Source organism: Pseudophryne corroboree, chromosome 1 (genome assembly GCF_028390025.1).
Source record: "Pseudophryne corroboree isolate aPseCor3 chromosome 1, aPseCor3.hap2, whole genome shotgun sequence".
NCBI classification, from domain to species: domain Eukaryota; kingdom Metazoa; phylum Chordata; class Amphibia; order Anura; family Myobatrachidae; genus Pseudophryne; species Pseudophryne corroboree.
The window spans coordinates 1069855586-1069881607 of NC_086444.1; the positions used below are offsets into that span (position 1 = coordinate 1069855586).

General features: G+C 45.3%; 1 protein-coding gene across 2 annotated transcripts in view; it reads left to right on the forward strand.

Annotated features, from left to right (window-relative positions):
* Positions 1-26022, forward strand: part of CORIN (corin, serine peptidase) — a 521516-nt gene that overhangs the window by 315816 nt on the left and 179678 nt on the right. For both annotated transcript variants that reach the window (XM_063920973.1, XM_063920972.1), the window contains exon 4: positions 20599-20809. In XM_063920973.1, coding sequence (XP_063777043.1) covers positions 20599-20809 — 211 coding nt within the window. The remainder of the gene's footprint in view (positions 1-20598; positions 20810-26022) is intronic.

A 26022-nucleotide genomic window follows, 5' to 3' on the forward strand; every position in this document is an offset into this window, starting at 1 on the left:
GACAGAAGCCCGCCGCCGAGGGGGCGGGGCTTCTCCTTCAGCACTCACCAGCGCCATTTTCTCTCCACAGCACTGCTGAGTGGAAGCTCCCCGGACTCTCCCCTGCTTACACACGGTGAAAGGGTGCTTAAAAGAGAGGGGGGGGGGCACATAATTGGCGGTTTACATATTATACAGCGCTGCTGGGGAAAACATTTTGTGTTGGTCTCCAGGGTAATTGCGCTGGGGTGTGTGCTGGCATACTCTCTCTCTGTCTCTCCAAAGGGCCTTGACAGGGATACTGTCTTCAGGAAAGAGATTCCCTGTGTGTGTGAAGTGTGTCGGTACGCGTGTGTCGACATGTTTGACGAGGAAGGCTCGCTTAATGTGGAGGGGGAGTGCTTGAATGTCAGGTCGCCGTCGGCAACGCCGACACCGGAATGGGTGGATATACTGAATGTCTTGAATGCAAATGTCAATCTATTGCATAAAAGATTAGACAAGGCAGAAGCTAGGGATCAGTCAGGTAGCCAGTCCATGCCTGTCCCTGGGGCACCAGGTCCTTCGGGGTCTCAGAAGCGCACCATATCCCAGATCGATGACACAGATACCGACACAGATACTGACTCTAGTGTCGACTATGAAGATGCAAAATTACAGCTGAAGGTGGCTAAGGGTATACGGTACATAATTATTGCCATTAAAGAGGTTTTGCATATTACTGAGGAACCCCCTGTCCCTGACACGAGGGTACACATGTATAAAGGGGAAAAGCCTGAAGTCACTTTTCCATCCTCATTTGAATTAAGTGACTTGTGCGAAAAGGCTTGGGAATCTCCGGATAGTAGACCACAAGTTCCCAAAAGGATTCTCATGGCGTATCCTTTTCCACAAACTGATAGGATACGCTGGGAATCTTCGCCAAAAGTTGACAAGGCACTGACACGTTTGTCCAAAAAGGTGGCACTGCCTTCTCAGGATACGGCTTCCCTCAAGGAACCTGCTGATCGCAGGCAGGAAATTACCTTAAAGCACATTTACAATCATTCCGGTACTATTGCTCGACCGGCTATGGCGTCGGCCTGGGTTTGTAGTGCGGTTGTGGCATGGGCAGATTCCTTATTTATGGAAATTGACATCTTAGATAGGGACGCCATTCAATTGACCATAGAGCATATCAGAGATGCTGCCTTGTATATGAGGGATGCTCAGAGAGACATTTGTTTATTAAGCTCCAGAATAAATGCTATGTCTATTTCTGCTAGGCGGCTCTTGTGGACCCAACAGTGGACGGGAGATGCCGATTCAAAGCGGCATATGGAGTCCTTGCCTTACAAAGGGGTGGAGTTGTTTGGAGACGGCCTCTCGGATCTTGTCTCTACGGCTACGGCTGGTAAGTCAAATTTCTTACCTTATGTCCCCCCCGCAGCATACAAAAAAGGCACCTCATTATCAAATGCAGTCCTTTCGTTCCAATAAAAACAAGAAGGTACGTGGATCATCCTTTGTTGCCAGAGGGAAAGGCAGGGGGAAAAAGCTGCACACAGCTAGTTCCCAAGAGCAGAAGTCCTCCTCTGCGTCTGCAAAGTCCACCGCATGATGCTGGGGCTTTCCGAGGGGAGGCAGATCTGGTGGGGGCTCGTCTTCGGTTTTTCAGCCACATCTGGGTTCACTCGCAGGTGGATCCCTGGGCATTAGAGATTGTTTCTCAGGGATACAGGCTGGAATTCGAAGACTTGCCTCCTCGCCGATTTTTCAAATCGGCTCTGCCGGCTTCCCCGTCAGAGAGGGAGCTAGTGTTGGCAGCAATCCAAAAATTGTATATTCAACAGGTGATTGTCACAGTTCCTCATCTCCAGCAAGGAGAGGGATATTACTCAACCCTGTTTGTGGTCCCGAAACCGGACGGTTCGGTCAGACCCATTTTAAACCTGAAATCTCTGAATCTGTACTTGAAGAGGTACAAGTTCAAAATGGAATCACTCAGGGCGGTCATCGCCAGCCTGGAGGGGGGGGATTGGATGGTGTCCCTGGACATAAAGGATGCTTACCTTCATGTTCCGATATTCCCCCCGCATCAGGCGTTCCTGAGATTTGCAGTGCAGGACTGTCACTACCAATTTCAGACGTTGCCGTTTGGGCTTTCCACGGCCCGAGAATTTTCACCAAGGTAATGGCGGAAATGATGGTGCTCCTGCGCAGGCAGGGGGTCACAATTATCCCATACTTGGACGATCTCCTCATAAAGGCGAGATCTCGGGAGAGGTTGCTGGACAGCGGGTCTCTGTCCATGAAGACGTTGCAGATACACGGCTGGATTCTCAATATACCGAAGTCCCAGCTAGTCCCTACAACGCGTCTGACCTTTTTGGGGCTGATTCTAGACACAGACCAGAAAAAGGTTTTTCTTCCGATCGAAAAGGTTCAGGAACTCATAGCCATGGTCAGGAACCTATTAAAACCAAAAAAGGTTTCAGTGCATCATTGCACGCGGGTCCTGGGGAAGATGGTGGCTTCCTACGAGGCTATCCCTTTCGGCAGGTTCCATGCGAGGACTTTTCAATGGGACCTCTTGGACAAGTGGTCCGGGTCCCATTTACAAATGCATCAAAGGATCAGCCTGTCTCCCAGGACGAGGGTATCTCTCCTGTGGTGGCTGAACAGTGCTCACCTACTAGAAGGTCGCAGGTTCGGCATTCAGGACTGGGTCCTGGTGACCACGGACGCAAGGCTGGGGAGCAGTGACACTGAGAAGAAATTTCCAAGGTCTCTGGTCAAGCCTAGAGTCTTGTCTCCACATCAACATCCTGGAGTTGAGAGCCATATACAACGCCCTGCGTCAAGCGGAGGAATTGCTTTGGAGAAAACCGGTTCTGATTCAGTCAGACAATGTCACGGCAGTGGCTCATATAAACCGCCAAGGGGGAACAAGGAGCAGAATGGCCATGGCAGAAGCGACCAGGATTCTACGCTGGGCGGAAGGCCATGTAAGCGCGCTGTCAGCGGTGTTCATCCCGGGGGTGGACAACTGGGAGGCGGACTTCCTCAGCAGGCACGACCTGCATCCGGGAGAGTGGGGACTTCATCAAGAAGTCTTCGCACAGATCACGGATCGTTGGGGACTGCCTCAAATCGACATAATGGCATCCCGTCTCAACAAAAAGCTAAAGCGGTATTGCGCCAGGTCAAGGGACCCTCAGGCGGTAGCGGTAGACGCTCTGGTGACACCTTGGGTGTTCAGATCGGTCTATGTGTTTCCTCCTCTTCCTCTCATACCCAAGGTGTTGAGAATAATACGAAGAAGCAGGGTCAGAACAATACTCATTGTTCCGGATTGGCCACGGAGGACTTGGTATCCGGAGCTGCAAGAGTTGCTTGCAGGGGATCCGTGGCCACTTCCTCTAAGGCAGGACCTGCTGCGGCAGGGGCCCTGTCTATTCCAAGACTTACCGTGGCTGCGTTTGACGGCATGGCGGTTGAACGCCGGATCCTAGCGGAAAAAGGGATTCCGGAGGAAGTCATTCCTACCCTGATCAAGGCTAGGAAAGACGTGACGTCAAAACATTATCACCGTATATGGCGGAAATATGTTTCTTGGTGTGAGGCCAGAGCTGCTCCTACGGAGGAGTTCCATTTGGGCCGTCTACTTCACTTCCTTCAAACAGGAGTGACTTTGGGCCTAAAATTAGGGTCCATAAAGGTCCAGATTTTAGCCTTATCCATTTTCTTTCAAAGAGAATTGGCCTCTATTCCTGAAGTACAGACCTTTGTGAAGGGAGTGCTGCATATTCAGCCTCCCTTTGTGCCTCCGGTGGCGCCTTGGGATCTTAACGTGGTGTTACGTTTCCTCAAGTCACCTTGGTTTGAACCACTCAAAACTGTGGAGTTGAAATACCTCACGTGGAAAGTGGTCATGTTGTTGGCGTTAGCTTCGGCAAGACGTGTTTCCGAATTGGCGGCTTTATCACATAAAAGCCCATACTTGGTTTTTCACGTGGATAGGGCAGAGTTGAGGACTCGCCCTCACTTTCTGCCAAAAGTGGTCTCATCTTTTCATGTGAACCAACCTATTGTCGTGCCTGTGGCTACACGGGACTTGGAGGATTCCGAGTCCCTGGATGTAGTCAGGGCTTTGAAGATTTATGTGACCAGAACGGCTAGAATCAGGAAGACTGAAGCTTTGTTTGTTCTGTATGCGGCCAACAAGGTTGGCGCTCCTGCTTCAAAGCAGACTATTGCTCGCTGGATCTGTAACACGATTCAGCAGGCGCATTCTACGGCAGGATTGCCATTACCGAAATCGGTTAAGGCCCACTCCACTAGGAAAGTGGGCTCTTCTTGGGCAGCTGCCCGAGGGGTCTCGGCATTACAGTTGTGCCGAGCAGCTACTTGGTCGGGGACAAACACCTTTGCAAAGTTCTATAAGTTTGATACCCTGGCTGAGGAGGACCTCCTGTTTGCTCAATCGGTGCTGCAGAGTCAACCGCACTCTCCCGCCCGTTTGGGAGCTTTGGTATAATCCCCATGGTCCTTACGGAGTCCCAGCATCCTCAAGGACGTTAGAGAAAATAAGATTTTACTTACCGGTAAATCTATTTCTCGTAGTCCGTAAAGGATGCTGGGCGCCCGTCCCAAGTGCGGACTTCTTCTGCAAGACTTGTATATAGTTATTACTTACATAAGGGTTATGTTATAGTTTTCGGTGGAACCGTGGCTATGTTGTTGTTCATACTGTTAATTGGGTAAGAATATCACAAGTTATACGGTGTGATTGGTGTGGCTGGTATGGATCTCGCCCTTAGATTTACAAAAATCCTTCCTCGTACTGTCCATCTCCTCTGGGCACAGTTTCCCTAACTGAGGTCTGGAGGAGGGGCATAGAGGGAGGAGCCAGTGCACACCCAGAGTCCAAAGCTTTCTTAAAGTGCCCTATCTCCTGCGGAGCCGGTCTATTCCCCATGGTCCTTACGGAGTCCCGGCATCCTCTACGGACTACGAGAAATAGATTTACCGGTAAGTAAAATCTTATTTTCAGTTTAGCTATATTAATAGTGGGATAATATTGAACATAATTTATAGAAGTAGCTTTAAAAAGGAGCAAAAAAGGAGCACGGTGACAGTCATATTGCACTGCAGGAGGGTAAATTTAAAATGAACAGAGAGATTTCTAGGTGGACATAGGTGTGTGCTAGATCAATTGTAAATTTCAGTGTAGAAATAAAGCTGCCCTGCATTTGTCGGCTACATGCAGAAGTAGCCAGTATTTATTTACCCTGCATGCAACATAAATAAATAAATAAATGCATTTACATCCCTTGCATTGCAGCATGATTTGTCCAGGTGCACAATTACTAATTTATACTTATTCTTTAAGCCCCACAATGCACGTCAGTGTGTAGGATTTATTATTATTTCTAACAGTTTTTTGTATAGCTCAGAAAATTCTCTTGCGCTTTGCAAATGGAAACAACATTCATAAAACAAAACTGGCTAATAACAAACAGTCATTGAGGTAGGAAGGCCCTGCTTGCAAGTTTATAATCTATAGGGAAATAGGCATTAATACACAAGGATAGATTGTATTCATTGCATAATAGTCCACCAGATTGCAAAGCTCACACAGCAATGTTGGCCTGGGGTCAGGAGGATGGGAAAGTGAAGAAAGAGAAAACGTAACATGTGTGGACTGTACAGTAAGGATGCAATTGTATAGGAAAGTTTATGAAGGTTATGTGGGCGGATCCAGAATTTGATAAGCTTGCCGGAAGAGGTGAGTTTTCAGTGAGATCTTGAAGATTTTAAGACTAGAGGAGAGTCTTGTTGTGCATGGGGAGGCATTCCACAGAGTTGGTGCAGCCCAAAGAAAGTCCTGCAGTCAAGAATTGGAGCAAATAATGAGTGTGAATAAAAGATGCAGAACTTTTGCAGAGCAAAGTGGTCAGCATGGGAGATCTTTTGAGATAAGCAAAGAGATGTATGTTGGCATAGTTTGGATAATGGGCTTGTGTGTGAGTAAAAGTATTTTATATTGAATATGGTAGAATACAGGTAACAAATGGAGGAACTGACAGAGTTGATCCGCAGACGATGAACATCTAGCGGGGAAGATAAGCCTTGCAGCTGCACTCAGAATGAATTGTAGCAGTGAGAGTCTCTTTTTGGTAAGACCAGTGAGAAAATTATTGCAATAATCAATGTGGGAGATACTGAGTGCATGGATTAGAGTTTTTACAGTGTCTTGTGTAAGGTATGGTCGTATTTTGGATATGTTTTCTAGATGTATGTAACATGATTTACAGACAAATTGAATGTGGGGAACAAAGCACAGTTTAGTGTCAAGGATGACACCTAGGCAGTGAGTCTGTGGGGTTGGATTGATTGTCGAGTTCTCAACAGTGATGGAGATATCAGGTTAGTAATTGCTATTTGTCGGTGGAAATATAATACATTTAGTTTTGGAAATATTAAGTTTGAGATGGTAAGATGCCATCCAAGATGAAACAGCAGAAAGGCATTCAGATACATGGACCAATACAGATGGTGACAAATCTGGGGAGGATAGGTAGATTTGGGTATCATCTACGTACAGATTATACTGAAATCCAAAAGAGCTGATTAGATTGCGAAGAGTTATAGTATAGATTGAGAAAAACAGAGGACCTAAACCCTGCGTTACTCCTACTGATAGCGTTAGCAAAGAGGACGTGGATTTAGAGAAGCGGACACTAAAAGAGCAACTAAATAGGTAGGATGAGAACCAAGAAAGGGCTGTATCCTGAAGACCTAGGGATTGTAGTGTTTTTATGAGAAGAGAGTGGTCAACTGTATCAAAAACATCAGAGAGATGTAGAAAAATAAGAAGTGAGTAATGCTGTCTAGACTTAGCAGCGACCAGATCATTCACTACCTTAGTCAGTGCTGTCTCTGTGGACTGTTGGGAATGAAAGCCTGACTGATGTGCCTCCAATAAGCTGTGTGAGTTAAGAAAGTGTGTGAGGTGAGTGTAGGCAAGTCTCTCAAGTAACATGGAGGGGCATGGGAGCTGAGAGAATGGACGGTAGTTTGAATGAGAGTTTGGGTCAGAATTATGTTTTTCAGAATGGGAGCAATCACTGCATGCTTGAACACTGAAGGAAAGATACCAGTAGAGGAAGCTTACATATTTTAGTTAAGGCTGGGATGAGAACAGGAGACAGAGCTTTACTTATTTGTGAAGGTACAGAATCAAGAGGAGAGGTAGTAGAGTAGGAGGATGAGAAGAGTGTTGATTTGTGGGCCCAAATGAAAAAAAAAAGATGCCAGAGAGTTTATGTAGGTAATTGAGCAGGTCACTGGCTGGGAAAGAGCATACCATTTAATCTATCTTGGATATTATGAATCTTGTCTTTGAAGTAAGAAGCAAAACCTTGCACATCGATAGTGGCTGGTGGATTGGGTGAGGGGAGGGGAGGTTGACAAGTGATTTAAATGTATTAAAAATTTGCTTGGGGATAGAGGCTTGAGCAGAGATGAGAATTTGGAAATATGTTTGTTTGGCAATGTCCAGACCATTATGATAGGAGTGATGAATAGTCTTATACGTGAGAAAGTAATTTGGAGTACAAGATTTACCCCACTGATGTTCAACTTTACGGGAGAGTTTTTGTAGGTGTCTTGTTAATTTAGAGCACCACGGGTTGACATCTAGGCCTACGTGGAGTGTGCTGGAGGCATTTCATCAAGGGCTATTTCTAGAGTCTGATTCAGGTGTGATACAGCCATCACAGTCGAAGTGAATGCAGAAATAGATGGAAAGTTCTTGAAAATCAATACTGTTAATATTTCTGCAGGTTTGAGGAGTTGGAGGACTTCAGTGACAGTGAGTTTGAAGTAATACAGGAGAGCATACTGATTATATGGTTCTGATCCGAGAGAAGAAAAAGTGTGTTAGTGAATTCATAAACTGAGCATAGTCTGGGGAATACAAGGCAGTGGCCCTCCTGATGAGTAGAGGAGTCAGTCCACTGGGAGAGGCCAAGAGAGGAAGTTAGAGTAGTTTGGAGGCATGAGCAGTGGCTTTCAGACTATCTGTTGCAATATTGAATTCTTACAGAAATTGTTTGAGTTGCTCAGGTGGGTGAGAGATAGCTGCAACACGCAGAGATATAGGAGTGTAAATCTTGGTAGAATGAACTTCAAATTATGTGAATATGAGTGATGGATCTGTGGTACAACTATGTATATGAAGGATTGGGATAGTAATATTTCAACCACACCTCCTTTATCGGTGTGTGAATTGGAGACCACCATGTGACAGTGCTAATGCAAAGGCCATGTCTGATTGTGTGGGCCATGTTTCTGTTATAGGCAGCAGGTTGAAGTTGTTAGATATGAAGACGTCATGGATGGATGTTAGTTTGTTACAAACAGAGCGTGCATTCCATAAGGCACATTTTAGTGATTTGGAGGGTGGTGGGAGACATGATGTTTATAAGGTTTGCTGGATTTATATAGCGATGTGAATCAGGTGAATGTGAGTGGGGCAAGTGGTTGGAGCCCGGATTTGGTGAAATGTCGCCAGCTAATAAAAGCAGGAGAGAGGGAGAAATATAGTTGTAGGAGGTTTGTGAATGCTCTTTGTGGTGAGAGGTTGTATATGTGATTGCCAATGCTTAAAGAGAAGTGAAAAGCTGAGTGTTAATAAGAGGGGAGTTGATAATTGAGGCGGCAATGTGTACAGATGGGTGAGTTGCAGGAAGAATTAAGCTTGTAATTGCCTTGAAGAAAATACCATGGAGTGCAATGAAGAAAAGCAATTTGTGGTACATGGTGTGTTTGAAATAAAACTAACATTATTTAGGCTTAGAATGTAATAAAGTTGCAATTATTAAAGTTAATGGTTTAAATAATTGTTTCTTGGTGTTGTTCAGCTGTTACTTTTCAAACACTTTGTGTTCTGAACAGTTTGTGAATGTGAACCCACATTGACCAGCAAAAGCTGACCCCTAGATTGCATCTAATGAAATACTATGACCATTTAATACCGACTACAAGTGATTCAAATGTTTAGCTGATGAATGTGATAGTGATAAATTATATTGTATTTGACTATGAATGCATTGGCCCCGGATGCTTTCATTAACTGTGCCTTACTGAGCAAAATGGAAAATGGGTGTAGAATGTGGATACTAAAGTAGACAAAATTACAGGTGAGGAATGAGAGTAAGGACAAAATACACTGATAAATCAGAGAGGCCTAACGGGTATAAAGGAAAATTAGCACTGATATGCAGTCTGATTGTTATGAAAAGGAAAAGCCAGTACTGTATAAGTTGTTACAAGCAAGGAAGTTTTTGCAGTGACCAAGCAGGGAGTTCAGTGTTGATCATTCAGGTTATACAGACAGTTACAGTTGTAGCCGTTGCTTTAAAGCAGTCCTTCTGTAGTTGAGATTGGTCCTACTGATATCACTTTGTACAAACCACTCTCTTGAAATGTAGTTTTTTCATGTAAATGATGACACTTTTGCTTATGAACTTCTCTGCAAATGCATAAAATTAGAGGATATAAAAAAAAAGATGAAGAAGCATAATTTATTTTCCTCATTCATAGATGTACTCCCTCAAACACACGTGCTAAGATATTGCTATGTATTGTATTTTCACTACGTTTATAATGATGTACTATTTAATTATTACTACTTACAGTTATGTGTGGACATCTGGACATTTATAACAAGACAACTTAAACCCACACATATGACTCATACACTGAACAGTTAAAGCTAAACTTGCTACTACATAGTTGCCTACACTGATCCCTAATTTAAAAATACAAATACTTTTGAAGCCCACTCAAATTCTATTATTTAAATTATGTGGAATACATTTTCCAAAAATCTCTCATAGTGGCTGGCCTCACACAAAGAGTGGAATAATCATCTCCTCACCAGAGGTGTCACTAGGGTTGGTGTCACCCGGTGTGGTAACTCATGGTGTCACCCCTGATGGACCTCCTCCCCTATCACACCATAAAGAATCCTGGCGGGGGTGGTGATGGGACGGCAACGCACTGTTTGAGGGGCGTGGTCCGGACAACGCAGACGTTTCTGTACCATTTGTCGGGCAGGCCGCGATGGCTGCATGACGGCACACGCAGCAGCTGCGACCCAAAAGATGGCAGCCCGGCGACTGCCTTCACAGCTAGGCTGCAGAGGCAGAGGGCTACCCTTAAAGTGCGAGCGCATCTCTGTATAGCAATGCACTCGCATATCAGCGGGGGGGTGGGGGGTGGACTCGGCATGTGGGGCGGCCTTGCCCTGTGCTGGGCGGACCCCCCCTCATGCTAGAGAAAGCAGTTGTAGTTTTGCTACTTTTAGCATACTAAACCGCAGCTCATCTGGTGACATGTGGTGTCTTGGTGGTGACATGGGGTATCATGTGGTGTCTTAGAGGTGACATGGGGTATCATGTGGTGTCCTAGAGGTGACATGGGGTATCATGTGGTGTCTTAGAGGTGACATGGGGTACCATGTGGTGTCTTAGTGGTGACATGGGGTATCATGTGGTGTCTTGGAGGTGACATGGGGTATCTTGTGGTGTCTTAGAGGTGACATGGGGTATCATGTGGTGTCTTGGAGGTGACATGGGGTATCTTGTGGTGTCTTAGAGGTGACACGGGGTATCATGTGGTGTCTTAGAGGTGACATGGGGTATCATGTGGTGTCCTAGAGGTGACATGGGGTATCATGTGGTGTCTTAGAGGTGACATGGGGTACCATGTGGTGTCTTAGTGGTGACATGGGGTATCATGTGGTGTCTTGGAGGTGACATGGGGTATCTTGTGGTGTCTTAGAGGTGACATGGGGTATCATGTGGTGTCCTAGAGGTGACATGGGGTATCATGTGGTGTCTTAGAGGTGACATGGGGTATCATGTGGTGTCTTGGTGGTGACATGGGATTTGCTTGGTGGTGGCACTGATTAACCAATTTCTCCTAAACAGCAACCGCAAAACATATCCCTGTCCAAGAACCCATTACTGAAGCACCCCATCTCCGTGCATCCATTACCCCATCTCTCCCCAATTCATTATCAATCCCTCCTCCCAACATCCATTAGCTCATTCATCCTTCCACCCTATCAGCTCCCATAAAGCTCCCCTCACACAGCACCCATACTACACTCACACAACTCCCATACTACATCACACAGCACTCATACTAATTTCAAACTGCACCCATACTACGCTCACACAGCAGCACCCATACTACAGTATGTCACACAGCACTCAAACTACCCATACTACGCTCACACAGCAGCACCCATACTACGTCACACAGCACCCATACTACACTCAAACTGTACCCATACTACACTCACATAGCAGCACCCATACTACATCACACAGCACTCATACTACACTCAAACTGCACCCATACTACGCTCACACAGCAGCACCCATACTATACTCACACAGCAGCACCCATACTACGCTCACACAGCACCCATACTACACTCAAACTACACCCATACTACTCTCATACAGCAGCACCCATACTAGGTCACACAGCGCCCATACTACACTCCAACTGCCCTCATACTATGCTCACACATCAGCACCCATACTATGCTCACACAGCACAACCCATACTACACTCACACAGCAGCACCCATACTACGTCACACAGCACCCATACTAGTCAAACTGCACCCATACTACTCTCACACAGCAGCACCCATACTACGTCACACAGCACCCATACTACACTCAAACTGCACCCATACTACTGTCACACAGCAGCACCCATACTATGTCACACAGCACCCATACTACTCTCACACAGCAGCACTGATACTATGTCACACAGCACCGATACTACACTCAAACTGCACCATACTATGCTCACACAGCAGCACCCATACTACGTCATACAGCACCCATACTACACTCAAACTGCCCCCATACTGTGCTCACACAGCAGCACCCATATTATGCTCACACAGCAGCACCCATACTATGCTCACACAGCAGCACCAATACTCCGTCACACAGCACCCATACTATGCTCACACAGCAGCACCCATACTACGCTCACACAGCAGCACCCATACTACGCTCACACAGCAGCACCCATACTACGCTCACACAGCACCCATACTACACTCAAACTGCCCCCATACTATGCTCCCACAGCAGCACCCATACTACATCACACAGCACCCATACTATACTCAAACTGCCCCCATACTACGCTCACACAGCAGCACCCATACTACGTCATACAGCACCCAAACTACACTCAAACTGCACCCATACTTCACTCACACAGCAGCACCCATACTATGTCACACAGCGGCACCCATACTACGCTCACACAGCGACACCCATACTACGCTCACACAGCAGCACCCATAATACTCTCACACAGCACCCATACTACGCTCACACAGACAGCACCCATACTACACGGCACCCATACCACTCTCACACAGCACCCATACTATGCTCACACAGCACCCATATTACGCTCACACAGCGCCCATACTGCACTCACACGGCACGCATACTACTCTCACACAGCACAGATACTACACTCACACAGCACTCATACTACGCTCACACATCACCCATACTACGCTCACACAGCACCCATACTACTCTTACACAGCACCCATACTACGCTCACACAGCACCCATACTACACAGCACCCATACTACGCTCACACAAAACCCATACTACACAGCGCCCATACTGCACTCACACGGCACCCATACTACTGTCACAAAGCACCCATACTACTCTCACACAGCACCCATACTACACAGCACCCATACTACTCACACACAGCACCCATACTACACAGCACCCATACTACGCTCACACAGCACCCATACTACACAGCACCCATACTACTCTCACACAACACCCATACTACACAGCACCCATACTACGCTCACACAGCACCCATACTACACAGCACCCATACTACACTCACACAGTGGCACCTAGGGAGGCCAATCCCGGGATCGGGATCGGCGGGATCCCGGGATTTAGGCCCAAGAAGCTCCAATCCCGGGGATTGAGGGATCAGCGTTGAGCGTCCTCAGGGCGCTCAGACACTGCCCGGCTCCCTTCTCCTGTCTCCCCCTGCGCAGCGTGACCTGTGACTGTGAGGTCACGCTGCGCTTTCAGCAGCCACCGGGCCGGAAAGTACGGCGGTCTTCACCCGCCGCCTCCTCCCGGCTCACCCTGCACTCACCCGCTGCCTCCTCCCGGCTCCCCTACACTCACACGCCGGCTCCGCTGCACTCACCCGCCGGGTCCTCCTCACCCGCTACCTGGCTGTGCAGGTTTGTACGGGGTTTTTTTATGTCTGCAGGGCGGGAGGGGCGGGGCGTGGGGGGCCGCCGGACACAGTCTAAAGCCAATCCCGGGTATCCCGGGAATCCCGGGATTGACCATTTTCCAATCCCGATACCCGGGATTGAAAAGATGGCCCGGGATTGGCTTCCCTAGTGGCACCCATACTACGCTCACACAGCGCTCATACTAAACTCACACAGCAACCATACTACACAGCACTCATACTACGCTCACACAGTGGCACACATACTACACTCACACAGCCCCAATTAACTCCCCCCCCCCACCTAGCACTCAAATCAACAATTTGTACATCCCAATGCCCATTAACACATTCATCCCCATACAGACACACACACATACATTTCATAAATCGATTCTGCTCATCGTGGAGCATTTATAGAAGTTACCTGGCATCATGCCGCAATATCAGCAGCAGCAGCAGCTCCTTCCTCCTGTAAGACAGTGTGGGAGGCGGAGCTTGTGTGTCAGGCTCAGTCAGGACCCGAGTGAGGAGAGAGAGGCTCAGTCAGGACCCGAGTGAGGAGAGAGTGGACTCTGGAGGAGAGGGGAGGGGCGGCCAGAGCACTGCCTGCACGGCTCTGTGGCTGCTGCCTGCTGATCTCACTGATAGGTGAGAATGTCGGGCAGTGGGCTTTAGGAGGCGGGGTCTGGGAGGAGGGGGTGTGGCCGCAGCCGTGGTCCAGGCTTTGTCATGTCAGGGGATGGGGGTGCGTGCGTGTGAGTGTGCGGCTCGCTTTGGTGTCACCCTATTGAAGGTTGACACCCAGGTGCGGCCCGCACCCCCCGCACCCACCTCATGACGCCACTGCTCCTCACTAAGACTCAGTTTAGGCTCTTATTTACATCTCATTCACAATATATATTTGCAGAGCTATCTTGCACAATTTGCTGGAACTGATCGTTCCTCTAACACAGTGTTAGAGGCTATGGACGAAAAGGGAGAAAGTCTTAAGGAAGTCTCCAGATATTTTGGGGGTATTTGTTAGTTTATATCAGACCCTTTATACTTCTATGTCGAAGTGTAGTATTGGAGATGTGAGTAGGTATTTAGCTGAGATTCCTCTTCCCACGGTATCTTACGAAGATAGTTTTTTTTTTGTATTCTCTGCTTACAAAGGAGGTAGTAGAGTGTGTGCTTCGCTCCTTCTTTGGGAAAAAGGATTCTGGTTTGAATGGTGTGCCAAAATATTAGCAACTGGGTTTAATGAGGTGATTTTGCAGCTTATTCACCTGGATCAGGCATGCTTTATGTCACGTAAGTCAGTTTCTATTAATATAAGACGTCTATTTACTCATTTACAGACCTCTCATGTACAGGAGGTATCCTCAGTCCTTGATGCAAGTAAGGCGTTCGACTGTGTTGAATGGCCCTTTTTCTGGGAGAATATGAAATAGTATGGAATAGGTTCGGTGTATATTAAGTGGATCCAACTTTTGTATTCAGCTCCAGTAGCTCGGATTTCTGTAAATGGATATATGTACTCTCCATTTCCTGTATTATGTTGTATGCGACATGGTTGTCCTCTCTCTCCAGAGTTATTTGCCTTAGTAATTGAGCCTTTGGCATGCATATTACGTTCACACCGAGACATTCAAGGGTTTCAGTTGGGCCCTAGAATAAAGTGGCATTGCTTTTGTCAATGACTATGTTACCTCTATGCCAATAGTGTTGGAGTTAATTGACAAGTTTGGTAGCTTCTCCGGTTTGATGATAAATTGGGACAAATCATGCATTCTTGCTTTGAGGATGCCGTGTCCGGCTACTCCATCTGTTAATCTTCAACTTCAATAGGTAGATAGATTAAAATATTTGGGCATTTGAATCACTAATATACCTCAAGAGTACATTTCTTTAGATTTTAAACCTCAAATAGAATATTTGAAGGAAAGGGAAAGAAGGAGGAGTAAATATAGTGAGGTTCGGTTTTACTCGGTTTTACTCGGTTTTACTCGGTTCTCAAAACGGCATCTTATTGGCTCACGGATGTCACGTGTTTTGGATAGCCAATAAGATGCCGTTTTGAGAACCGAGTAAAACCGAGTAAAACCGAGTAAACCGAACCTCGCTCATCACTATAAATTACCTCTTACACTGACGGGCTGAGTCAACTTGATAAATGTTTTTCATAATTCCCCAGTTGTGCTTTTAAGGCAAATTGATAGCCTTGTTTTATCTTTTATATGGCCAAATAAATGGGGTTGAATAAAATTTGATATACTTACAAGACCTGGACCACAGAGAGGACTTGCTGTACCACATTTTTGGTTATATTATTTTGCCTCCCATTTGGTTCATTTATGGTGGAGGCTTCTAAATACAGATCCCCAGTGCCTTGCCGAGCTTACTGGTCAACCAGATGGTATATTTTCATACTCCACTACAGACACTGTTAAGTGGCAAGAAGTTTGGGAGGGGTATCCCTCTGGTTGAACAGGCGATTTGGGTATAGGAATTTGCATTGAAGCTGCTGGGAGAGGAGGGATTGGATCCAGAGATGCCGCTTTGGCACTCCAGAGAATTGTCCGAACTATCTACTATACAGACCTGTGCGATTTGGAGTGAGGGGAGTGGCCTCTGTGGGTTAGTTATATACACCAGAGGCTCTTAAGTCCTTTTTACAGCTATTTGGTTTATCTAATGCTTCCTTATGTAGATTTTTACAACTTAGGCATGCATTATCCATTCAGTTCCCTGAAGGACCCCCAGTTATAAAGGACTCTATTATTAAAAAGTATATAATGTCCATAGATCCACATAGGCTGTTGTCTAAATTGTATATATTTTTATTAAGAGCTCATCATACAGAAGAAATAACAGCTCTTAGACTGAAATGAGAGGGGCCCTCACGGGAAGAGGAGTGGAGCCTTAGCATTAAAATGTCCTTGTGATTCATCTATTTCTATTCGCTATCAACAAACATATTTATTTTTATTGCATAGAGTATATCTTATGCTAATAAGCTTAAATAGATCTGGGGGTAGTGCAACATCACAGTGCAAAATACAGAAAGGGGGATTGTCTACCCAGGTGTCCCCCAGCAAACAAATAGTACCTGCAACAATATTTGAAAAACTATATGGTAATAGAAATGTAGAGATATATTTGCATGCTTTTGTAAATACATGGTAAGCCACCAGGCCGACTTCAAGGCTTCTCTGATACCGGCAGTCCCTACACTGCTTAATAACAGTACCCAGTCGGGGCCATGTAATAGTATATTGTAAGGCCTCATGAGAAAGGCAGATACAGAAATACCCCCGAACTGAGAGCTGGCTTAGCTGGTTTTCTGTTTGGTATGATCCCTCCATTTCATCCACCTGAAAAGTACTGCCAGATTGATTTGAGCAGCTTCCACTGTGTTTGCTAACATCACAGTGCCCGAAATGTGGGAGTGCTGAAGGCACTTTTGACATCTTACTATAGAAGTGATTGGCGTTATATTGGCTACAGATGTTTCAAGAGGTATATTTACACCAATAGCTTGTTTATTGGGAATCGTCGAAACATATGCGCTAGATAGATATACCAAACAACATGTCCTCAATATGTGTAGTCTGGCTAAAGTGTGTATAGCTCGAACTTGGATGACCCAGAAGTGTCCAATAATGAATCGGTGTCTCTCTCGTGTAATGTCACGATGGCACATGAGAAATACTGTATGCGTACATAGCCAGACATTCTGAATATAACTTCAACAAAGTATGGCTTGATTCTGCGAATTTCACAAGGGCTATGGAAATAGATTCTAAATTGTCACACACTCCTTAGATGAGTTGTAAAAGTATTTATTTCATGGAGTAATGCAGTGTCCGGATTATAGATCTACACTAAAAAGGTCTACATTCAATAGGTCGACCGCTAATGGTAGACATGCATTAGGTCGACTGGGTAAAAAGGTGCACATGACAATGGTCGACACACATATTGTCGATTCGTTTTTTATTTTTTCAACATTTTCATACTTTACCATCCACGTGGAGTATGATTTGGAACAGTAACCTGTGCCGAGCGCAACGGAAGTAGAGCAAGGCACCTTACCCAAAGCCATGCGTGGGGATGTGGTACACTAATGGGGATTGTTTGTGGCAGAAAAGTGACAAAACACCCAAAAAAACAACAAAAAATTGTGTCTACCTTTTTGTGTCGACCATTTCCATGTTGAACTTTTGACCCTGTTGATCTTCTCTACTGTCTTTGCAAAAAAAAAGGGAACTACCAACGAATTGGAATCGTGCGCAAAATGGGACTGTGTTTCTGATGAATGGTGAGCTGCTGCCTAATATAGGTTAGTCAGTCCTAGAAAACATGTGACAAACAAACAAGAAGAGAGGCAGCGCTAGCTAAGAAAATTAGATGGATTGTCAGCTTGTAACATGGCAGTTAGGAGCTGATTGGCTGGTACTTTTTCTCTCTACAAATGCTTAGTAAATAGACCCCATGAACACCAATCATCTTAAATACTACATTCATACACTTATTAGTGATAGAGTGATTTGCAAGCACCTTGTTATTCATGATACAGAGGTGTCCCTTTGCTTTGTTGCCGTGATGTGTTTGCATCGCGGCATAGCGGGGCGTGTGTGTACGCACGCTGCCGCTATGCGTACATACTACTGTACAGTAGTACAGTAGTATAGGAGCCTGATCAAAGTGAAAGCACTCTAGGTGGCCGCAGGCAGCAGGGAAATGATGCCTCAGCTGCACGATACAGGAGAGGGAGCTGGCGGAACATATCAGGCATGGACAGCAGGGTGCTACGTTCTCGCTGCCCGTACTTTTATTCACTTTGTTCCTTGGTGTTCGTGGGAGCGTGATCCCTCCCAGTGTCCCCTGCAGTGCGTACATCATCTGATGCATGTGCAGCAAGACTCCTGGGTCATAAACCCAGATCAGATGCCCTTGTATCGCAAAGGACATCTCTTATAGGGAAAGCTGTCCTTTGTGTTTTTTATTCAAGCATACAGCGTTAAGCTTGCGATGCATGCAATGCATCCTGCCCTATGACATACTGTATGTCTTTTTTTAAACATACGAGGATGAAACTGAAGGTACACATATCCTCCTGTTCTTACAGGAGCCTGCCTTCCTGTCCCACCTCCCACACAACAACAGAACATTGGACACTGGGTGGGATGTACTAAGTGTAAAATGCGGTAAAACCCCAGTTTTTCGGTGGTTTTAGCGCATTTTCATATGTACTAAGACCCAGCCGCCGGGTTTTCGCTGCTAAGGGTGTGATCAGAGCCGGCCATAGGCATAGGCAAACTAGGCAATTGCCTAGGGCATTTGATATGCCTAGGGGCATCAGCAGCTTCTGCTGATTAAAATGATATGCGGCATGCCTATATTCTATGTGTATCATTTCATATGCAGATACAGCCACAGTCTCACACAGTATATAGGCATGATGCATATCATTTTAATCAACAGAAGCTGCTTGTGCATCCTAGCCACATAGCAATGCAAATAAGATGCATTATCAATAAAAAAAAAATGTGCCCAACGTTAGCATTGAGGCAAGATTTATGAGGACACATCTGTATCCCAGCAGAGGCAGAGGTCACAGTGTTAGTGGCAGTGTGAGTGTTGTGTGTAAGAAGCATTATGTGTGTCATGTAAAAATGCATTAATAATGTACAACATATGTGTAAGGGGCACTATGTGTGTCATTATGTGTATAAAGGCATTAATAATGTGCAGAATATGTGTAACGGTACTATTGTATCACACATATTATGTGTATAGGGGCACTAATAATGTGCAGCAAATGTGTAGGGGGCACTACAGTATGTGTGTCATTATGTGTATAAGTGCATTAATAATGTAGAGCAATAGGGTATGGTCTGATGTGAATAAGGAGCAATTCAGTGTGATGTAATGTGAATAAGGGGTTCTACTGTGGGATGTATTATGAATTATGGACACTATCGCATGATCAAATGTGAATAAAGTTGCAGTACTGTGTGGCGTAATTGGAATTGGGGTTACTATTGTGTTGCCATGCCCCTTGCCAGCAAAAACACTTTTTGGGATGTGCGCCAAATGTGCGAACTGTTCTTATTTAAAATATAAGGTGTACAAACCCCAAAATAAGGACTGCTATGGATGAGGGGTGATGATGCTGGGAAAGAGGTGCAAGGTCAGAGGCGGAACTAGCGGTGGTGCTAGGGGGCACCAGCCAAAATCTTGCCTAGGGCATCATATTGGTTAGGGCCGGCTCTGGGTGCGATACCCTATAGAAGCCTATGGGCTTCTTACCGCGAGCCGCCGCATCCCGCCACCACACTCACGCCTCCCCCCCTCCTCCCGGCAGCCCTGGTCCTGAAACCCAAACTCCTCCTCCCCCAGCAACACAGCCGGAGGTCCTTCCGGCTGCAGGGAGGAGGAAGAGCCCGGGACTGTCTGCTGCCTGCTTGCCGGTGTCTGGGAGGTGAGAGACCCTAGAGACGTGACGGAGACCCCTGCACAACCTTCTGACAGGTATCGCGGGGGCCTCAGTCACTGCATTGCAATGTTAATTGCATATGTTAGTACATATGCATTTAGCATCGCCGCGGTGGGTGGCACGGGGCGGCGATGTATTTTAATTCTTTCTACTCACAGCAGACATACATCTGCCTGTGAACAAGAAGCAGTACATAGGTGAGATCATCAGCAAGCTCTGGGCACCCCTCTGTGGGAAGAGGGGGCATCATACCGAGGGGGAAGTACAGCATCAGGTAGTATAGCACTGTATACATCAGTCGGCTCTGGACGGCTGTACAGTCTGCATGGTGCATGCTGGTGTAGCCAAAGGACAGTCTGGGCAGGTCGGCAACAGCGATACTGGCTGCAGGCTTGCAGTGTGCCACCTCCATGGCCCTGTGCCTTGGGTGAAGGCACCACTTGCAGAACCCTAGTTATTGCCCTGGGCTGTTGGATCTCGGTACTGTGTGCATGCTGTGCGATGATCCCAGTACAAAGACTGACTGATCACAAGTCATTCATACTGACACTGCCAGCTGTTCTGACTATTATTGCGGCAGCTTTGGTAAGTACGAATGTAATACTGAGTATCTAGATGTAACCACGCAGTACTAATGAGCATGACACCTACATACTCTAAGACAAATTTACAGCTTTACTCAGTGTGCGATAAAATCTGGGCCATGAAGTTTGTCTAATTTAAATATATCCATGGACTTAGTGGATGATAGCTTGTATTTGTTTTTGTTTTTTTAACCACTCACTTTATTTGTAATTTGTTTCAGACACTTGCGTCAACATCACCCACAGCCAGTGCCAACTGTTGCCGTACAACCACACTGTTCCAAAGTCTATGTATTCCTTTGTCAAGAGCGTAGATATGGATATGTTCTTGAAGTTCTTCAGCTATCTCAGTCGCCTCAGCTGCTATCAACACATCATGCTGTTTGGCTGTAGCTTGGCTCTTCCTGAATGCGTAATTCATGGTGATGACAGGTATTTGGGAACTCAAATCATTGATGATTCTAATCATTCTCTGTGGAATACTTGTTATCTAATCTCATTGTAACTATCTGTGTGTTAAACACATGGCTTATAGCGGAGACACACCTGAAAAACATGCCACGTGCTTAGAAAGCTAGCTACAGCAACGATTAGGAGACCTGTTACTTTTAAACGACTAATGAACTAAAATACATTTTCTTAAATGATAGTTAATGAATAAAGTGGACACATCAGACTTTCCAACAATTCAGAATAAAAAATGGAATTTGAATATAAGTGATAAAGTTGTGACGGGTGTGTAATCTACTGATTCCTGCCCGTAACCATTTTAATATTCTCAGCATACATGAATTTGACTATTATTCTATATGCAGTACATAGGTGCATGTCTACATCCCACTTTTGGGACTTCATCCTGTAAAGGGAGAGTCTTATATTGGACACCTTCTAATTCTACAGTATATGGACACTTCCCTCATTAAGTAGAGCTTTTACATTTCTCTCCTGAAATAATGAGCCATATCTAAATGAATTAGGAGAGTGGAGGTCCATTTATTTATGAATCCCATGTATAAATCTGATCTAAAATCTGGAGTGCACATGGAAGGAGGGATAGGCATTGGAAGTACAGGTTTAGTCTTCAATATCCAAAATGCATGGACACAGAAGTATTTTGAATTTCTGTACTTTGGAATATTTGCACCATAATGAGATATCTTAGGGATGGGACTCAAGTCTAAACACGAAATGCATTTATGTTTCATATACACCTTATACACACAGCCTGAAGGTAATTGTATACAATATTTTAATAACTTTGTGCATGAAACAAAGTTTGTGTACACTGAACCATCACAAAGTAAATGGGCCGGATGCAATAGCTCCCTAGTTCAGCGGCCATGCGGGATGACGGCTGAACTCGGACGCTTTTTAAAGGGGCAATAATGCACAAGGCAGTGTTTATCCTTGTGCATGATTGTCCTTTTAGAAAAACGTCTGAGTTCAGCCAGCATCCCATATGGCCGCCGAACTTGGGTGATATTACAGATGGAGCCACGCTAGTTGTGGCTCCGTCTGTACTTGGGCGCGCCTGCCCAGGCGTGCCTATCGACCCAGGCGTCTCCGTCCGGGCGGGCACAAGTGCCCCAGACGGAGACACTCTCCCATTCATAGAATGGGAGAGCGTCTATGTGCACTCACGGTATGACTAGGCGGATGGATCGAGTAGTCACGCCGGAAGTGCACGCCTGCGATGGAGCCGCCTCAGATGAGCGCGGCTCCATCTGTACATCTGGCCCAATGTGTCAGTATCTCATTTGCTCTCCAAAAATTTTGGATTTTGGTTATCGGATTTCCGGATATGGTAGACTCAGCCTGTATAGGCCAAGGTCTAATCTTTGCCACCTCCAGGTAAGTATAAAATGAAGTACCTATTCCCTTCCCATCGCTCTCTCTCTTCCTCCCATCTCTCTCTCTTCATCCTTTTCCCATATCTCTCTCTCTTTCTCCTTTCCTCTCTCCTTCTATCTCTCTCTCCCTCCTCCCATCTCTTTCTTTCCCTACCTCCTGTAATCTTTCTCTCATCTCCCTTACCTTTCCTCACATCTATCTCTCACTTCCTCTTCCTCCCTGCTTGTTCTTTCATTTTTCTCTCAATTTGTCTCCCTCATATACTCATCTGTCTGTCATGTGGTCTCTCGCACACATTCTCTCTTCTACTGGACCCCAGACTCAGCCTGTGTAACCTCACACATATATTGTTAGTTTATATACAGTAAGCTCATGTCAGCAGAACCTTCACTCCAGGCAAAATTGATGACTCTTTAGGTATGCTTCTGCATTGTAATTTCACCCAAGTTTTAGTTTGCAAGGAGAACTGCTCTGGCTTGTACAGTACAAGCAAGAGTTGTGGCTCTCAACAACATGGTGACGTCCTGTGTGATGCTCTGGATGTCCGTGTCAGCCTCAGGTGCTGCAGCTAAGAAGGAGACCTATAGTGAATTCATGTGCACATGCCTCATATGACGCACACGCAGCAGGAGGAGGGCGTTGACTAGTTCGTCCAAGTTCCGGAATGTATTGTGAATATGAGAAATGCGGCTAAACCTCTGAAAGCTGAATTTTTGTTTTTTTACCTCATATTTACCTTTGATGCATCCTGCCCATAGCATTGGGAGGGTTCCTGTGCACAGACACATCAGTAATTATCCCACCTGCTTCCACAGAAAAAAAATCCTCAGAACAGGACCTGTTGGGAAAATGTGAGTGTTGACGTTGAGAACCCCTGCACTATGTTATTTTTTACACACAATGACACCACATTCTGCTTCCACACACTAACAGCAATGACATGCTACTACTAAATGCACTTCCAACAACATGCTGCAAACTACATACTAATCATACCACCACATGCTAACTCCACCATACTCACATCATGTTCGATAAGGGATGCCGGCTGTCAGAAGAAAGACTGCGGCATCCCAATGCTTAGAATCCCAACATGGGAAAGTCGGTGAGCTAAATGGCTCAGGAGGCACTGGCTAGCTCCAGAGCCAGATTTCCATGCAATATATGAGCCAAAGGGTACATCTGGGCATTATACACAGGTGCAGCATTATAAACTCCTGGAAATCTGGTGAGTTTTGATTAGAGGTGTGTGGAAAGGATACACAGGTGAGGCACTGCCTCACCCGCCATAGACTTTTTACTCCAGAGTTTGGGCTATAAAAATTATTAGAATAATGCAAAGAAGATATTTCAAACATACTATCAGTATTTTTCATATATGGTTTAAAAGTAAGTATGACAGGAAAGGCTCTGTCTCACCTGCCTCACCCCACCGCACGTCACTGGGAAGTATGTGTACTTACCTTATACCAATGCCCCCCTAACCCTAACCCTCCCCCCACAGCCTAAACCTAACATTCCGGCTACGGGATGGTGCACCTTGCCGGGATGCCAGCGTCGGCATTTCTATCAGTGTTGGGATTACGGCATCTGTATTTTGACTGCCGGGATCCTGACTTGATCCCCTCACATCTTACTGTCATTTACAGCACCACTCAGAACTACATATACACTAAATAACCAAATACACAACTAGACTGTCCCCTTTCTATTTTATCTTGGGTGAAATACACATTTGAGAAGTTCTTGCTAGTAGCTATTGTATAAGGAAGAAAGAGGGTTTTCATCTATCAGCTTTGCTAACTGAAGTCTCACCAGAGAGCAGACAGGAAAACACAGAAACAATTCAAGCACCCAAGTTTATCTACATATAAGTGGGTGTAGTATAGTCACAGGTGGAGCTGTCACAGACGGCGCTAGCTATTCATAACAGCAGCTTTGCAACAAATGCTTTTACAGAGACTTGATGTGGGTTTCTGGTAAACAGGAAACCCCTCTTATGTGTGCCCCCTGAAACCCCTATTCTGTAGTTCACCTGTAAAAAGAATCATGGCACAGGGCAGGATTACCATGAACTCTGTTAATGTAAAAAAATAAAAAAAAAGAATTTGTACTGTAGCAAATACTGTACCTACACCATAATGAAGTATTAGACTTAAATCATAGCCTATTAGGCAGAATAATATTATTCCCCACTAATAGCTAACAGAATTGTCTCCCCAGTTTTCATTTTGTGGTCAGCTGTGTTTAGACTTTTTATTGTTTTAGAAATTTGTTTACAGTGCAACTGGAATATTGCTAACTTTGTAAAGCGTGTCCAATTCCTGTAACTTTTAATTGGTTCCTTCAGTTTGTTTGATCTTCTAAGTTGAAAGACTTTTTTTTTTAGTTTGTTTTTAGATGGCTAAAAAGTGAGGCGGTGAATATGTCAAGAATATTACAAGTCAATTAGCTGTGTGTTAATTATTATTACTGATATGGAAGTTTTAATTTTTTTTTATATATTGAAAACATTATTTGCTGTGTAGGAGAGCTGAAAATACGAGGAACTTGCTGAAGTTTAAATCATTCTGCCATTTCTTTCTGATAAATGATTTGTCCCCACAAGTAATTAGTTTGCAAATGTTGTTAAGCACATGAAGCACGTGGTATCTGTGTAAAGAGCTGTTATATTTCTCATTAACAAAAAGTACTGTTAATATAATTGTACAATGATGTTGTGGTCATCTCTTAATGAATTAGTATATTTTCTACAGTGTTGTAAACATCTATTTCTCCTATGCTGCGTAGCTTTGGAGCTTTACATTTCCAAGTATCTGAGATTTAGTATGTGTCAGACCAGGGGCGTAGCCAGAACTTTGTGGGCCCCATAGCAACATTTTGAAGGGCCCCCCGTCCCAATGCTTTTAGAGAGACACTAATTTTATGCCATATATTAGTGCCCTAATTCATTTTCTGAACCATAGTAGAGCCTTATTTAATGTTATGCCCCATAGTAGTGCCCTAGTTTCTTTTATGAATTGTAGTAGTGCTTAAGTTCTCCCTGTGTCACATTTCAGAGCTGCCAGTATACATTATGCCACACAGTACCCCCAATTCACATTATGATATATAGTGCTCCCCGTTCATATTGTGCCTCACTACAGTGCCCTGGTTCATATTATATAACATTAAAATGCCCTCCAGTTCATTTTTATACCACACTACAATGAGCAGGTCCAGGGGCATACCTAGATATAGTGCAGGCCCCAAGGAAAAAGTTTAAAAGGACCCCTACACACCACCCAATGGCGAAAAATGTATATAACAAATGTAACTTTGACAGGGAAGGTGGGCCCCTCTCAGCTCTGGGCCCCATAGCAGCTGCACTGCCTGCACCTATGGTAGCTACGCTCTTGTGTCAGACCTCAGTAACTGTCAGTTAGTGCACAAATCATTGCAATGACTCTGGGCCTAATTGAGACCTGATCGCTTTTGTGTGAATTCGCAAGGCGGCCGATTATCGATTGACTGCGCATGCATATGGATCGTAGTGCAAGGCCAAACTGCGCAAAAATGTAGTTTGTTCTTTATCGCTAGGCGTACACAAGTTGATTGACAGGAAGCTGGCGTTTGGGGGGTGGTAACGGGCCGTTTTCTGGGAGTGTCAGGAAAAATGCAGACGTGCTCAAGCGTTTTCAGGGAGGATGTGTGGCATCAGCTCCAGGCCCGAATAGCTTGATTCTATCACACTGTAGGAGTAGGTCCTGGGCTACGCACAGACTGCACAGACTGGAAAAATCATGCAATGGTGA